Source organism: Notamacropus eugenii, chromosome 2 (assembly GCF_028372415.1).
Source record: "Notamacropus eugenii isolate mMacEug1 chromosome 2, mMacEug1.pri_v2, whole genome shotgun sequence".
Classification (NCBI taxonomy): Eukaryota; Metazoa; Chordata; class Mammalia; order Diprotodontia; family Macropodidae; genus Notamacropus; species Notamacropus eugenii.
The window spans coordinates 84,091,614-84,108,774 of record NC_092873.1 but is presented as its reverse complement, the minus strand read 5'-3'; the positions used below and the strand labels follow the sequence as shown (position 1 = coordinate 84,108,774).

At 40.7% G+C, this 17,161-nt stretch overlaps 1 protein-coding gene across 1 annotated transcript; it reads right to left on the bottom strand.

The window, feature by feature from the left end:
* Positions 1-1,392: 1,392 nt before the first annotated feature.
* LOC140525833 (E3 ubiquitin-protein ligase TRIM15-like) lies at positions 1,393-16,844 on the bottom strand. Its single transcript, XM_072641536.1, has 7 exons — positions 16,089-16,844; positions 15,225-15,320; positions 12,457-12,687; positions 11,306-11,328; positions 5,427-5,542; positions 4,966-4,998; positions 1,393-3,245 (listed from the first exon to the last, which is right to left on the bottom strand). The coding sequence occupies exons 1-7, from the start codon at positions 16,479-16,481 to the stop codon at positions 2,728-2,730; spliced, it is 1,410 nt and encodes a 469-aa protein (XP_072497637.1). The 5' UTR covers positions 16,482-16,844; the 3' UTR covers positions 1,393-2,727.
* Between the last annotated feature and the right edge of the window lie 317 nt (positions 16,845-17,161).

The window sequence follows — 17,161 nt, the reverse complement described above, 5'->3', positions numbered from 1 at the left end:
AGATTGGTAGGGCAGGGAGCTAGCACCAAGCTTTAGCCTTTGAGCTGAAGGGGGAAGAGGAGAGGTGGTTGGTCTTAGTTATAGTGATGTCCTGACTTGGGAAATGATTTTCAAGTGCAACGTGTCACCATGTGAAAATAATAAAGCAGGAATAAGGGAGTGAATGAGTACTGGTTCTGAAGTCAGAGGACTAGATTCAAATCCTTGTGACAACAGGTGCAATTCTTAATGTCCCTGATTCTCAGTTTCTTCATTTGAATTACTGGCTTGCACTAGATGCCCTCTAAGTTCTGTTCTAGCCTTAGATCTATGATTCTGTAAACATGATCTTTTGAATTGTTCCACTTACCTGAATTTTGGTGGCGATCTACCAATAATGCAACTAGGTTGATCAGTGGGTAGAGGACTCAACCTCAGACACTATCTGTATGCCCTGAGCAAGTTGCTTAAGCCTACTCAGCCCTAGTTTCCTCATCTGTAAAATGGGAATAATAATAGCACCTACTTCCCCAGGGTAGTTATAAGGATAAAAATGACAATATTTGCAAAGCTCATTGCAAATCCTGTAGTATTATATAAATGCTGGTTATTATTACCATCATCACTATTTTTATTTTGTTTGTTAGAATTAGAATGGTTCTGTGAGGCCCCAGTCTACAGAATGATGGAGCAGAAATTAGAAGTAGCTAGATCTCTGCTCATAATGAAGAACTGTCTGGAAATAAATCATGCTGCTCTGGATAATAATGAGTTTCCCGTTCCTGGAAGGCTTCAAGCAGAGGCTGAATGATCACTTGTTGGAATATTGTTCAACAAAATAGGCATAGTAGGTTGCATTAAGTGCCTTCTTTGTGCCAGATGCCATGCTAGGTGCTGGGACTACAGAGACAAAAATGAAATGTTTCTTCCCCTCAATGACCTTACATTCTATTGTTTGGGTAAAGGTTGGACTAAATGAGCCAAAAGGATCCTTCTAAGTCCAAAATCTACTTCTAGGACTCCAGTTATATTATGGAAAGGGGTCAGAGAGTCAGGAGATCTGGGACCAAATCATAGTTCTCTCATTATCTGGATCTTAATTTCATCTTAGTTTCCTTGTCTGAAAAAAGAAGGGCTCAGACTAGATGATCTCCAAGCTTATGGTTCTAAATCTTATGATCCAATTAGTCATGCCCATGTCATCAGGAATGCTGGAGGCTAACTAATCAGCAGCATTTCCAGAAGAACTCTGTGAGTTTTGTATCTGTTTATTTACTAGGCCATAGAGACATACCCCTTGGCACCTCGTGGAGGCTGAATTTCATTGAGAGGGGGTGCATTATCTGGCTTGAACTGTTGTAGAGTGTGAGCCACCTCTTTGTGCTGGCTCTGTTAAAAAAAAAGAATAACAATTGTAGTCATCCTTTTTATTTTTTATTTTTTCGTTTGTAAGAATCTAAGAGAGTTGAGCACAGACCAGAGAGTTACAGAGTTGAGTGTACCTGAACACTATGGCAGGGGAGGGAGGATAAGAGGAGTTCCACAGTAGCATTGTCCTCTTGGAGAGAAAACAAGATTGTTTGAAGTGTTTGCAGAGCTGGAGAGTCATGAGGTACCACATCCATGACGTAGGGGAGCACAAGGTCCGGACTTTGTTCTCTGTTATTACTCTGGGTTGTTTGAACAGGAAGGTCTGATGGGAAAGAAGTTTTCCTGTCCAATAATCGCAAATTCGTTTCATTTCCAGGAGGGACTAGACTCTCCTCATAGTGCCATAAAACCGGATGCCTACAAGTATCTCTGCAGTAATGCAGGACTTTTCAGAAGGTCAAAGTAGTTGTGATTTCAACTGGTTTGTTTCCCTTATGAAAGGGACCCAAGGCTTCAGGATATTTTAAAGATGGGTGTCTCTCTGGGTCTCTAGGCTCAGAGCAGGGACTCCCTAGAGTGGCAGAATTGGAGCGATTGTTTATAGGCTACTGGGAGGGTTTTATGTGTTTTCTGCCCCTTTTGTGGGGATAGAATTAAGGCTGTCCTGAACTCAATATAAGCATTGTTATTTGAGGACTCATACAGGAGCTATTGACCCTTTTACCCATATGTGGAGATCTAGACATGAGCCACATTTGAACCACATTTGGAGATTTTGTAGAGGAAATCCTGGGTGAGAGCAATATGAGCCAAATACCTACGATTTGGGAGGTGTTGTCTAAAAGATTGTACTGGTCCATGTAAGCCTATACCTTGGAGGACAGGGCCATGTTTTACTTAGGATAGCGGGGAATAGATGGTCATAAGATGATATCTGCTAGGGATAGATAGGACGTTAGAACTGTCAAGACCTAAGAGAGCAGCTAGTTGAACCCCCTCACTTTATAGTTGATGAAACTGAAGCCCAGAATGAGGAAATAACTTCTCTTCTTCTTCCCCATTATGTGACTCAGGATGTATTCCTTTCTGATACCATCCTTTTCCCCACCCTGCACCTCCTCCTCCCAGTACTGCCAGGAATAACAATTTAATTGAATAGGCATTCAATAAACTTTCATTCAATTCTAACACCACTGACATTATATAAAGAAGGTTAATTTGGCTTCAGTATTGCAAGTGAAACACTAGGAACAATTTCTATAAATCTAGAGATTTGACTAGAAATGAGCTGGTAAAGGAGGAAGTTGAAGTCCGTGCCATACTAGAGTCCAGTGAATGCAAGAGTCCGGGCAAACAGAACAGGGGAGATCATCTCCTTCAGGGTTTCAGAGTGAGTCGGGAACCCTTTTTCCAAATAGCAAAGAAAGGAAAGATTTTGCCTGAGAAGGAGGCAGGAAATGTAAAGATTGTGGTCTGGGTCTCAGCATCAGAGAAAGTCACATGTCCCCCATTGTAGTCTAGAGTCACCTGAACCCTGTGAGGAATTTCACTTAATGGTAGATCAGTACCTGGGGAGGTGCTGGCCCAGCACTGGTGATAGGAGAAAATCACAGCCCAGACACCCTCCTCAGTGCTAAGACCCATCTCTCCTTTCCTCTTCATGTCTTCTTGGGCTACACCCACAGTACAACCACCTCCATCACCCAGCACCACCTCGATTTCCCAGGAATGTTTTCCCGAAGAGAAACCTTGAGTGCCCAATACAGCAGGTAACTTATCAAAACGCTGGGGATTCTCTGGCAAGTTTTGCTTCTGTCTGGTGTATCTCACTGACTTTCTGTCTTCAGAGAGAATCAGGTTCCAGCTAGCAGTCTGGGGATCCAGAGTGATATCTCCTACAGAGAGAGCAGCAGAATATTAAAGACTGATCTTAACCTAAGCCAGTAATTTTCTTTCAGCTCCTGATGGATCCAGGATCATTCTACTATTACAATATTTCTTGATATGCTCCCTTCTCTGCTCTTGAAGTGGCTACCAGCCTGTCACAGGGCCTTATCTTGCCTTAATCCTAGACTGCTACAATAGCCTCCTGACAGGTCTCTTTGCCTCAAGTCTCTCCCTACTCCAGTCCATCTTCTGCTCAATTGTGAAGTTGATCCTCCTAAAATGCAGGCCTCACCATGTTGCCTCCCTATTTAATCCACTCTAATAGCTTGCTCTCTTAAGCAGCCAGGATTAAATATAAAATCCCATCTTTGGCTTTTAAAGCCCTTTCTAACTAGGTCTGTTCTTGTCTTTCCAGTCTTCTTACACCTCTCTACCCTACCCTGTACTCTGTGACCCTAGTCTCTTGGCTTGTCCTTCACACAAGACACATCTCCTGACTTGGGCCATCTTCACTGGCTGTCCCATGTGTCTGGCACTCTCTCCCTCCCCATCTCCATCTCTTGGCTTCTCTGACTTCCTTTAGTTTCAGCTAATGACCCACCTTCTACAAGAAGATTTTTCCCAGCTTCCTTAGTCTTAGTGCCTTATCCTGTATATATCTTGTTTACATATAGTTGCTTATATGATGTCTGTCCAAGGCCTGTGAGCTACTTGAGAGCAGGAACTATTTTTACTTCTTGTATTCACCAGTACTTATCATAGTGCCTGGCACATAGGAGGCACTTAATAAAAGCTTCTGAACTTGATTTGACTTGAAGGCAGAGGTGGTGATGCTATCAACAAAGGGATTTAATAAGCATTCAGTCTTGGGGCTGAATACTCCTAGTCATGGAAGTTGGGAGTAAGGAGACATTTCAAATCTCAGCTCTAACTCTGCACTGTCATAGTTAAATCCTTTAACCTCACTGAATTTCAGTGTCTTCATCCGTAAAGTGGGTAGTCACAGAGTTGTTGGGAGGAAAGCACTTTGTAAACTTCAACTTCTATGAAAATGTGAGTTGTTATCATCATCTTTCTTATCTTATAGATGAGTTTACAGAGGTCCAGAGAGGGCAAGTTGTTTGTTTAAGGTTCGACAGTTAGTTAATGGCAGCATAGAATTATAGGACTTATAGTTGGAAGAGATGATTGAGATCATCTAGCCCAACATCCCCTTCCCTCTCTTATTGTACAGTTTTCAAAGAAACTGAGGCCAAGAACTACAGGGTAAATCAATCAGTCAATCAATCAAATGCATTTATTAAGTGTTTACTGTGTGTTAAGCACTTACTCTGAAGTTAGAGGACCTGGGTTCAAATCCTTTCTCTGACATTACCTATGTGACCCTATGTTAACATCCCATGGTCTGAGAGGCCTCATCTGTAAAATGAAGAGGTAGACTAGATCGACTCTGAAGATTCCCCAGAGGTTCTACATCTGTGATCCTATGGTAAAAGGACTTTCTCAAGATCACATAGGTAATCAATAGCAGAACCAACCAGAAAAAACTAGATTTTCTAATTCTGAGTCCAGTGTTTTGTTTGTTACATTATGTGGTTATCATCAACCAGAAGATAAAGATGAAATTTGGTGGGGGAGGGAGGGATTGGTTGCAATTTAGATAGTTAAGAAATGAAAGGAAGTTTGAGGTAACAAAATTCACCCACCCCTTCACCCCCATATGTCTACCTGTATTGGTCTCCAGATGAAGCAGCAAGTTTTCTGGGAAAGAGCAGAAATAGAGAGATGAGATTGGATCCAGTCTAGTGCATCAGTCAGGTACCCCCTCTGTACTGAGGGCCTATTGTGGACAGAGCTCTTTCTGTCCTAGGCACTGTGGGGAAATCAAGAGGTTTGAAAAGCTCTTGGTTTCATGGAAGAGAAATGAGTCTTCTCTTCAGGAAACTCCTAGTCTAATGAGGAAGAGGAAATTTTAGTGAGAAGCACTGGGAATTTAGGAGATTACTGAATAAATAGAATGATTGGCATATACTGGGGTCAATTAGGGAAGGCTTTTGGAAGAATGGAGTTTTAGTTCTAAAGGCAGAGAGGAAAAGGGCTTGGTGGAGAGGAGAGAGTCCTGAATTCTCTCTTCCCCCAGAGTTGTGCAGGTGGAAATCTGGGAAAACTCCAGTTCTCTTATTCTTTACCTGAGAATTTCTGCATCATCTCTGGGAGAACACATATCTTTTGGTGGAGATCACGGATCCTTCTCACCAGGCCAGGAGAAATAGGTTCTGGATTGATATATGTCCCCTTCTCATACCTGCAGACAGAGTTTACTAATAAATTATTTTTAAGATCACTGAAAGATGAGGGTGACACAACCCCTGATTGTGCTGATTTTTCTTCTTTTTCTTTTTTTGTTTTGTATTTATATGGAATGGTTCTCTGGGAAAGATGCTGGGGAAAACTATGATGATTTAAAAACAAAATACAACAATAAAAACTTATTAATTAAAACTTAAATTAAATTAAAACTTATTAAACTTATTAAAACTTATAACAATTAAAACTTATTAAAATAAAATAGAAAGTGGAAAATGGGAGAGGTCTCACAGGATTGGAGAAAGGACAATGTCTCAGTTTCTAAAAGAGAAGAGAGAGTGGAGTCTGCACAGGCTATAAAGGAAGTGTGACTTAAGGCTTCATTTCAGCCAAGATGGTTGTTGAATATCAAGAAAAGAAATGGCTGATCACAAAGAGTTTGCATGACTTTGCCCAAAACAGATTAATCTAGGGCTAACTATTTCTCTTTTGACAGGAATATTAATCTACTAAGTCAAGAGAGTGTTGCAGATACAGTTCCCTTAGATTGCAGCAAACTATTTGATAATCACTTATGTTAATCTTGTGGGGAACATGTAGGCTAAATAATTAGATTGCTTTGGAACTGGTTGAATGGCTAGACCCAAAAGTAGTCGTTAAGTGGTTTGATGTCAACGTAGACTACAAAAGGAAGAAGAAATGTCAATAAAGAAAACAAAGCTGCAAAGAGAAACTGTTCTAAACCAAGTATATACATACAGAAGAGTCAGGCATTGGAGGCAACATGGTTTTGAGGATGTTTGGAAATCAGTTCTTAATGTATCTTAAAGAGAAGAGGCTTGCAAAAGTTTCCAAAAATTTCAGACCTTATTATTACCCCAAAAAGATGAACTAGATTACATTAATAACTACTGACCTTCTTTCTTATTTCCACAAAATTTTTATGAGAATATCATACACAGGCATTATGGGCATCCTTGATGAAGGTATGAGAAACAAACAGGCAGGTTTTTGCAGATGAAATTTATAGGATCATAGTTTTAGAGCTGGAAGGGGCCTTAGAGATCTCATTGAGCCTAACCATTTCATTTACAAATGAAACTGAATCCCAGAAAGCAATAGTAACTTGCCAAAGGTGACCCAAGTAGTAAGTGGCAGAACGGGAATTTAAATCCAGGCCCTTTGACTCCAAATCCATCACCCTTTCTAGTATATCATATTGTTACTCTACAGTAGACCATACCTTTGCAGTCACATAATTGAAAGGCATAGCAAACACAAGATCCTACCTTGTTTATTGGTAGATTACTAATAGAGTATATATTTTTAATTTAATTACTAGAATATATATATTTTTTACTTTATTGAGGACTATGCCACCTTATTTCTCCAATAAGCATTTCCCATTCTTGTAATATTTCACTCTTTGAAAGATGTAACAACAGAGATAACTTTATTCAGAGTCCCTCTGATTATTGATGGCCAGTGAGGCATGAAATAGATGGACATATGCTTGCTAAAGGTTTTTGTCATTATCATGACACATGCACAATCTAAATCAGAAGTGAGTTTCTCCAGATGTTTCTATTTGCATGTGATATTTGCTGACAACATATCCAAAATGAGGCATCACCTACATAAATGCTCAAAAGAGTCCTTTATAACTATCTACACTAAAAGAACCAAGTGGATGAACAATGCCTGTTGTGCAGACTGTATGATATAAAATTGGATGAAAAACCCATTCACTAGCATGTCAATCTTAGAAAGACATTAAACATGAACAATGAGCCTGGACCCAGAGTTGTATAGGAAGAGGAGAAGAGCAATTTGGGAAATTGTGCAATAATTTTAATGACCTCAAGCTTCTCTCTGTAATAAAGGCATGTCTTTTAAAAAATAACATTATTATCCCAGTGCTGCTCTGAGTCATGAAATACTACGGTCTTTGAAGAACTGAAGTTGAAAGTCCCCTCATTAGAAACGCTTGGTGGGTGTGAGTGGGCTACAACATATTACCAGTTCAGAATTGTTGGAGGGAAGTGGCATAAAGGCGTCATCAGAGAGATGCATGACTGGAAAAGAAGGTGGGGCAGGTATATGGTAAGAGCAAGTGTTAACCAATTATACCACTCATGGTCTATTAATATCCATACAATGTCACTTAAGGGAGACTCTTAGATGGATCCCATGTGAATATTTTATAGCAGGATCAGTCTAACTTTTCATCACTAAGCCTACTTGATTCCAGGCACTGTTGTAGGAACTGGGGATATAAATCTAAGAATGAGGCAGTTCTTGCCCTCAGGGAGCATATATTCTATTAGGAAGATACAACACATATCAACTAGTGGTGATCAAGAAGGGAGCTTTGGTCTAGGTAGTCATAAACATTGTGAGTATAGAACCACAGGGCAAATTGTCAAGCCATTTCCAAAAGTTGCACAGGATTAGAGAGTGTGTATACACCATTAGTGAGAACACCCAAACCGATGAGATCACAGACCCATCACAATATTGGTAAGTCAACATAATAGGAGATCTCGCGTGGAGTACCCCTGGGGACCTATGGTTGACCTTGTACTATTGGGATTCTAAGACCAGTGTTATTCCAAGATCAGGGGTGAAATGGAATGGTCTAAGTGATGGTTTTAGGTCAGTTCCACGTCTGTTGTTATCTACTGTTGGCTATTTGATGGCCTAAAATAATATTGAAAAGACATCCTTTTCTGTCCTTTGGGTAAGAAAGAATGTTGATGGGGTAGGGGTGGTGTGGGGAGGTAAGGAGATGGAGGGAGATAACATGGGTGTGGATGAGAATCTATAGAGGTAAACATCCCAGCTTACAAAGGCCTATTTATGAGATTCCTGTATATGGGAACAGCTGGTTTATTGTACTGCTGGTCACTGCTCCCCAACCTCATCTTAATGAGTGCCTAATATGGTCATGGGTCTTTCTTTCTTTCTTTTTTTTTTAAAATTAATTAATTAATTAATTATTTTTAAATTTATTTTTAGCACTGTTTGTAATAGATAAAGCAATTCAAACTTTTGGTTGGGTGATACATCTTTTTAGAGCATTTACAATATGGACCACAAAAGAATTTTGTTTTTTAAACATTAACCAACTGAGACACAAATAATATTTATGTTGCTAACTTCACAAGCTCTTGACCTATTTGTCTCCACAATATTACTAAGAATTAAGACCCTAACTTAATGTTGTTGGTCTAAAGTCCTATGTCTAATAGCTTAATTTTAGACAACCTTGAATGTTCCCCTACCCATAATCTATAATTGAATAGATCTAGCATTAAGCTTACAAACCTTTTGACTATAGGAAATTGCTACCAATAGTCAGGACATTGCAGGGATACAGTATCTCCCCAACTTCATGTCAACCCCAGGCAGGATTAGACTATCCACTTGCACTCAGTCAGGCTTAAAGTCTACCAGGTGTCAGTGGGAAATTGAGTCAGGAGAATCCCACCTCAACCCATGCTGAACAGCTGCTCTCCCATCCTTCCCTTGAGATCACCTATGCAGTTCATACCAGCATCTCATCAGCTTACTGGCATCATGTATTGGAGGCTCAGATTGGGCATGGGTCTTTCTAAGCACAGCATGGAGATCTAGAGGGAGGAAACACTAGAATTCCTACTGTATTGTGGAATTGGGGAGCTGAGGAGAAATTGGAGTGACTGATGTGATTCCCAATTCGGTGGAATAGGTCAGGAAAGTCTTCTTAAAGGACACCTTGGGAAACTGAGGTGGGTTCCCCACAGATCCCTAGAGACTACATATTTATTAAATCTATGCACTTTAGGATCCATGCTGAAAGAATTGGACTTGTTTCCAGTTTAACTTGTATATAGCTTGTTTGTATGTAGTTGTTTGCATATTGTTTTCCTCCATTAGATTTGGAATACAATTAGTTGGTCAATTAGGAAGACTGTGTATATGGGTGTGTATATGGATGTGTGTGTGTGTGTGTGTGTGTGTGTGTGTATGTGTATCAGTTTGCCACAGGGATATTTGACATTATAACTGTGTTTGTCATTGTAGGGGTGTGCATATTTATATGAGACAGAATATGCATGTCAATGGACTTGAGACTTCATGGGACTGTGTCAGGGCAGGGATGTGTACGTAGAAGACAATATATGTGCTCTTGAAGACAGAGACTTTCTTTTACCTTTTTTTGTATCCCCAGCACTTTGCACAGTGCCTGACACCTAATAGATGCCCAGTAAATGTTTATTGATTGAAAACAGCCATGTTGTACCAGAATGAGGAATGAATTTGTAAGCTTTACTGTCTGGAGGTAGACCATGGTCTCACTTTTTAATTCTTTTTGATCTTGGGCAAGTCACATATACTTTCTGTGACTCAGTCTGCTCATTTCACACGATGTGGGGCTCTAATGAAATAAAATATGTTATACAGTGTGTTATGAAGAGTTCATTTTGCTAAAGAGAAAGACATATTCACTTCACTTACCTATGAAGTAAAGAAAAGGAGGAGGTAGATGGGTCCTGGCATTTCAGAGTTCCTTTTACTCTTATCACAGAAAGCTTTCCTTCAACAGAAACAACTTTATACATGGAAGTTAGATTCCCTGGGGAAGTTCACAAAAATCTCATTGTAGCTTTAAAAAATCTTTTTTTGAACAGATTTATGATTTCAATGGCATAGAGAACTCCTGGTGAGGAAATTTCCACTACCAGTGCAGATCACCATCTGTTTGCAAATTAGAGTGTCAGTAGCCTGGTATGCTGAAAAATGAAGTAAATTGGCCAGGTCATGCAGCCAGTATGTTCCGGAAACAGTACCTGCTTGAACTGAGGTCTTGCTGACTCATGACTGGTTCTCCTTCCTCACTGCCACTCTTTCTTGTGGCTTAATTATTGTATTAGTAATAATGTGGTATAGTGCAGAGATGTCAAACTCAGCCCCCACACCACCAAACCAGATTAAAATGTAATTGTTTAACAAAGTAAGTAAAAATACAATACAATGAAACGATAATTTATGGTTTTCCAAATCAGTATGTGACCTGCAGGGATCCATTTTTATTTGAGTTTGATACTACTCATGTAACAGATAGGGTACCGGACTTGTAGTCAGCAAAACCTGAGCTCACATCCTGCTTCAGATATTTACTGCATGACTCTGGGCAAGTCAGTTTAACCTCTCTGTGCCTCAGTTTCTTCAACTTTAAAATGAAGGACTTGGATGACCCAGTGTCCTTTAATTTTCCTTTCAACTCTCAGTCCATGACCATATGACTTCTTTGGGTTGTCCTGGAAACCTAACCACCATAGATACCATTGTTTCTGTGGGGAAACGTGTTTGAATGCCAAACAACAGACTTTGGAATACAACTAGTTGGTCGATTAGGAAGACTTTGTATGTGTGTGTTTGTGTGTATTTGTTTGCCTATCTTAGCATGAACACTACATACTGCATTATGAAGAATGTTTGACAGAGTTCTTTGCAATTGTAAGGCAGTCACACACCTGCTTCGAATTTAACTATAAATATTTTTCTCATTTATAAAATGGGGACGATAATACTTGTGTTACCTACCTCCCAAGGTTGTTTGTCATGAAACTCCTTTTTAAACTTTAAAATGCTATATAAATACCTCCTATGACTATGAGAATGTCAACTTGTCAATGTGCATGCTAGTATAGGTTTGTATTTATACAAGGTTCAGTGCTCGGTATGAAAGAAGTAGGACTGAGGAAGGAGGACTTACCTGTTTAGGGTCATTCTGACATCCTAGAAAGAAATAAAATAAGAACATGTACTCAGTGTCCTTCCTCCGCAGGAGCTCCCATCCACCTTAAATACTGTTCTGTCCTTCCAAATCCACCTGCAAATCCTCTTCTTCAGGGAAACATAAAATCACAGAATATAGGAATTGAGAGGGACCTTAGATATCACATAATCCAACCTCCTCATTTTACAAAGAGGATACTGAAGTCCAAATTAGGGGAAATTCACTTTCAGGTCTCACTGAAAATGAATGGCTGACTTAGGACTAAAGCTGGCATTTGGTCTAGTAAAAGATATGCTGGAGCCAGTTTGGACCAGTACCTGGGAACCAGTTGTTAGACTTTCAGCGTGAGCATTTACACTTCGGAAACTGGCAAACATTAAAAATCATAACTTGATTTATTGTTTGATTGATTGTCTAGACTTAAGAAATGATGGAGAAAGTGTTAATAATGCAAACTAAACGTTAAAGTATGCCATGCAGTCTTTTTTTCCCCTGGAGACCATGGCCCTTCTACTATAACATATTGCCACGTCCTAATTTAATACCACCCTTCTTTAATTATATCTACTTATCCTTTTGTACTTGTTTCATGTTTTCTGTGTTTTATACATGTTCTTTGGGTGTGCGTGTCATGACTTCATCAATCTGGGAACTCCCTGAAGGCAGGACATCGAATCATATATTTAGAACTGGAAGGGACCAGAAAGGCCATTGAATCCAACTTATTTTTAAAGACAAAGAAACTGAGGCACAGAGAGGTTAAATGACTTCCCCAAAATCACACAGCTAATAAGTGTCTGAGGCAGAATTCAAATTCCGATCTTCCAGACTCTAAGTCCAGTGCTCTATCTGAATACATGTTTTGGATCTGCCACTAACTGACTGTGTGACCATCTTAATCTAATCCTCAATATTCTTCTCTGTAAAACAAGAACTCTAGACTAAATGATCTAGGAGATCCCTTCCATTTCTTATATTCCATAATTATTTCCTTCCTACCAGCAATTCCTTCTTCACTTAGGATGAGGTACAAGATTTGATATACTTAAGGAAGGCTCTGTCCAAAATGCTGATAGATGGGCTGATCCACATTCATATTTATGTGAATGAGAGGAAATATTGCTTACCTTTAGGAGTTCATTTGCTGACTGTTGACACTTCCCCTCTAACTCCTTTACGTGAGCACCTAGCTGGGCAGTCTCTTCAGAGATGGTGGCAATGTAATGATCTCTCTCCTTCCAGATCTCTTTTTCTAGTTTCCCCAGCTGATCCAGGAGAAGGCGCTGTTGCCCCTCAAGTACTTGCTGTAACTGTTCAAATGCCTTTTCTACCTGCTGCTTCTTGGATTCAATCTGGTTCTGCAGCAGAAAGAACAGGAATAGGGGAGAGAGGCAGGTAGTTGGGAAAAGCATTGAGAGGAGTCATAAACCCTTACATCCTCTGTCCCAGAAAGGTTCATCTTTGGGAGTGGATGAGAATGATATAAGGTAACCATTTCTAAGGCTGATTCTCCAAAGCACTAACTCACCCCTGACTCCAAAAAGCTGTAGCATGCACAGCAGCCGTGCCCTAGTAAAACCATCTCAGCAGATGGGCTAAACCGGGTTGAGGGTAATCAACAGGGCTCAAACCCATCGGTGAGGTAGGAAAGTATCTACCCCAAGCATGTAAAGACTTCCCCTAGTGGAATAAGAAGATGAGAACAATTTGTTTCAATAGCCATGAAGGCAGTTGAAGCAGGCACTGTGGAGTGCTTAGAGCTTGGTCAGACATTGAAGATGGCAAGGTCATCCACTGCATCCTGGGCCATTGCTAGTTATCTTGACTTTTGTCCTGCCTTGGACTTTGATGACTGTGGAAAAGAGAGTGAGGTTGAAGACTGTGCAACTTTGCCTCACTTAAATCCAATTCACACACAAGCCAAGACATCACTCATGATGCCACTGGTCCTCTTCATAAAAGAAGGCTGAACAGCAGCTAAGTGTGTGTACTAGAACAGTAGGGTATACTTAAGTTAGATCCCAGGAAGGACTTGTTAATTAATGGTCAGGGATTGGCATCATCTGCTCATCTATTCTAGAAATCTTTAAAGGTTCTTAATAATATCCCTTTGTAATTTTAATGGTCCTTTTGAATTTTTAATGCTTTTGTATGTACAATCTATTAATGTCCTTATAACACCTTTGTGTGACATACTGAGATGACTCTATTTCACAGTTGAGGAAACTGAAGTCAAATGATTTAGCCAAGATCACAGTTTGTCACAAACTGCTTCAATGAGAAGGGAATAAACATTTATTAAATACCTACTGTGTACCAGGCACTGTACTGAGTGCTTTACAGATATAATCTCATTTGATCCTCACACCAACTCTGTGAGGTCAGTCCTACTATTACCCATTTTACAGATGGGAAAGTGGAAGCAGAAGGAGGTTAAGCAACTTGCCCAAATCACGTAACTAGTAAGTATCTCAGGTCAGATTTGAATTCAAGTCTTCCTGACTCCAATTCCAGTGTTTTATCCATTGTTTGATTTAAGTAACTCTGCTGTTACAGTGATAGAATAGGCCAATAGATGAAGTACGTAGTTACAAACATATTGCAATAAGAAGAATGCTTACCAGGATCTCTTGTACCAAAGAATTTTCTCCCAACCCCAGTAACTTTTATACCTGATATTCTATGGTAAGTAGATAATTTCTTTTAGTTTGGAAGCCTCTCCAAATTTTTTTTTAAAAAAAATTCAGTATTTGAATAACCCACAGAGTTTAGACATGATTTAAAGAATAGAAGAAACTGTGGAAAGTTTCTCTGGCAATGCAGATCAGTAGCTCGTCTGTAACTTACATGTCACCTTAATGACTGTAGCTAATATTTATTTAGCACTTACTATGTGCTAATTTTTATCTCATTTGATCCTCACAACAACCCTGGGGGTAGGTGCTGTTTTCTCCATTTTACAGTTGAGGAAACTAAGGCAGAGGTTAAATGACTTGCCTAAGGTCACACAGCTAATCCAAGGCTGGGTTTGAACTCAGGTCTTCCTGACTGCAGGCCCAGCATTTTATCCTCCGTACCACTTGGCTTCATGGAATATAGAAATGTATAGAGATGCCTGGAGTGCAGAAAAGTTATTTGTCCATGGTCATACAGCTAGTATGTATCAGAAGCAGGACTTGAATCCAGAACTTGCTGACAATAAGGTTAGCTTTCCATCCATTATGTCACACCTCCTGTCAAAACTCCCTTATTAGAATACTAATACCCTAATATATAGACAGCAGAGAACAGAGGCTCAAATGATGAAAGATGTAAAGCTTGGAAGGGTAGGTATCATTCACATTTTACAGAAGAGGAAAAAGAAGCTCAGATGGATTGAGTGACCTACCAATGGTCAACAAGAAACAGCTGTCAGAGCTGTGATTTGAACCCAGGTGTCTTGGTTCCAAATCCATGGGATTTTCAATAGACTTCCTGGATATCATCCCAGAGAACTTTCCACTAGACTACTTTTATAGACTGACATTGACCAGGACTGTTGCCTCTCATCCAAATCAATTGGTTTAGTTAGATTATTGGATTTAAAATCGGGAGACTTGGGTTTGAATCTCAGATCTGCTACTTATTAGATTTGTGGCCTTGGACAAATCTCTCTCCCTCTCTAGGCCTCAATTTCCTCATATATAAAATGAAGAGGTTGAACCAGATTTACAAATGAGGAAAATGAAGTTTGAAGAAATTAAGTCATTTGCTAATTTATACAGCTAATAAGAGGCAGAGGTGGAATCCGAAGATCATCCTGACTTCAGCTCCAGTACACTACCAGAGCACAGGCTTCCCTAAAGTTTGTGAGGCAACCTCCAGGAGAAGCAACTGGCTGGCAATGCTTCCTTACCAATAGCATCTGGAGCTTCTGGTCTTCCCGACATTTCATGGTCTCCATTTCTTCTTTCTCTACTCGAAGGGCCTCTAATCTACTCCGGAGTCTTTCCTGGTGGAAGAAAGTATGTAGAGGGGTTCTTGAATTAGTGATAACTCTTGTATATCTAAGAGATAGGTATAGTGGGATAATCTCCTCAAAGCAAATAGTGAAAATTTGTAGAAGACCTGGGGGTCAACCGTACTCTGTGACCTTGGGTAAGATGCTTTCTCTGTACTTCACTTTTCTCATCAGAAAAATGAGGGGGCTGAACTAATCTCTAAGATTCCTTCCAACTTTAACTTTTATGAATCTATCAACTCCTTTCCCCCAAATAAGTGTGACCATTTCAAGCTATTCTCAGAACTGTCCAGGGGCATTATAAAATCATCAGTCAAAGAACTGGGACCTTGAGATGTTCTCTCAATCAAACTGAATGATTTATTCCTTTATGTACATAGGCTTCCCCCCCGCCGCACTCATCTGGTCCTTTTCCTCTCTTCTCTCCGACCCCTGAACTTTTTTTCCCTCTGGGAAGTCTCTGTTCTGAAGAAGGATCTCTAAATTCTCCCAAGATACCAGAAGTTAGTAATTGTGGTGCCCCTATTTGACTGGAACTTTCCTATGAGAGGGGCGTGTCTCCCCCTCTTTTCTCTCCTATATCTTGCCTCCCTCATCTGACTGGGAGCTCTTTCAGACTGGGGAAAATGTCCTTTTCCTTTGGATTCCTCCCAACATCTTTACTCAGGCCTCACTGACTGTAAAAATGGGGGACTTTAGGGTAGACCTGAGACTATCAAACCACCCCTACCCAAGCAGGGATAATAGAAAGCTTCCTACCCTGTAGGGTTGAGTGGCTTCATCCAGGAGTACCACAGCATGAGTCTGATGATTGGAGCTCTCCCGGCAGAGCACGCAAAGGAACTCTCCATCATTCTCACAGAAGAAGTAAATTTTCTCACCATGCTCATCACAGTGAGTCTCTCCTATTTGGCCCAGCATCTTAATGTTTTCTGGGGCCCAGACCCGGGGCTGGGGGACCTCTGGCTGCCTCTTCTCCTTGCAGATTGGACACAGCCTCGAGGGATGGACACCCATCGGTGAGGGTGGTGTGAGGCAGGATCTGCAGAAGATATGTCCGCAGGGGGAAGTTATTGGATCCTCAGGGAGACCAGTACAGATGGGGCAGTATACCCCCTTATGGGCTGTCTGCAGGGAGGGGGTTGAGGGCATCACGGTGTATCCCAGCTTGAGCTCCTCTGGGGCTCTGCGACCTTTTCCACAAACTTCCTCTGCCCTCAGTTGACCTTCAGATAAGTCAGTGAAGGAAAGGAATAAGAAGAGGTCTGAGCCTCTGTTTCTTCATCTGTAAAATGAAGGGGTTGGTCCAGAGATGATCCTTAAGGTGCCTTCCAGATCTAAGTCCTATGATCCTACAGATTTCTGTAAAGAAAACTAACTCTGTCCTTCCACCCTTCCCCACACCCCTAGCCTCCAACAGTCAGCTGAGAAAGTTCAAACTCCAGGGAATCAATCTTTCTTTACCCAGCATTCCCCAGGTTCCAGAACTGAAAGTCTTTGCCAAGTGAGTCAAGCTCTTATTAAAGTTTTATTGTAAGGTCTTCCTGAGGGAATGGGGAGGGGAAGGTGATGAGAGATGCTAGGGAGACGTCGTTTTCTGGAATGCCTCCCTGTGGCTGGTGTGTGTATTGGGGGTGGGAGGGAGTGCGGCAGGGGAGGAGATCTAAGGTAGGACAGGAAAAGGGAGGAGAGATTTTTTGTTAAATAAACTGATGAGAGGCCATAAACCTAAGGCAGTAGGGAGTGGCTTGCACTGCAAAGTCCAAGAGATGGTGATTTGCTTCCGGCATTGGGGGAGGGCTTCACTGTAGCTCTTTGCAAATTGTAAAGGT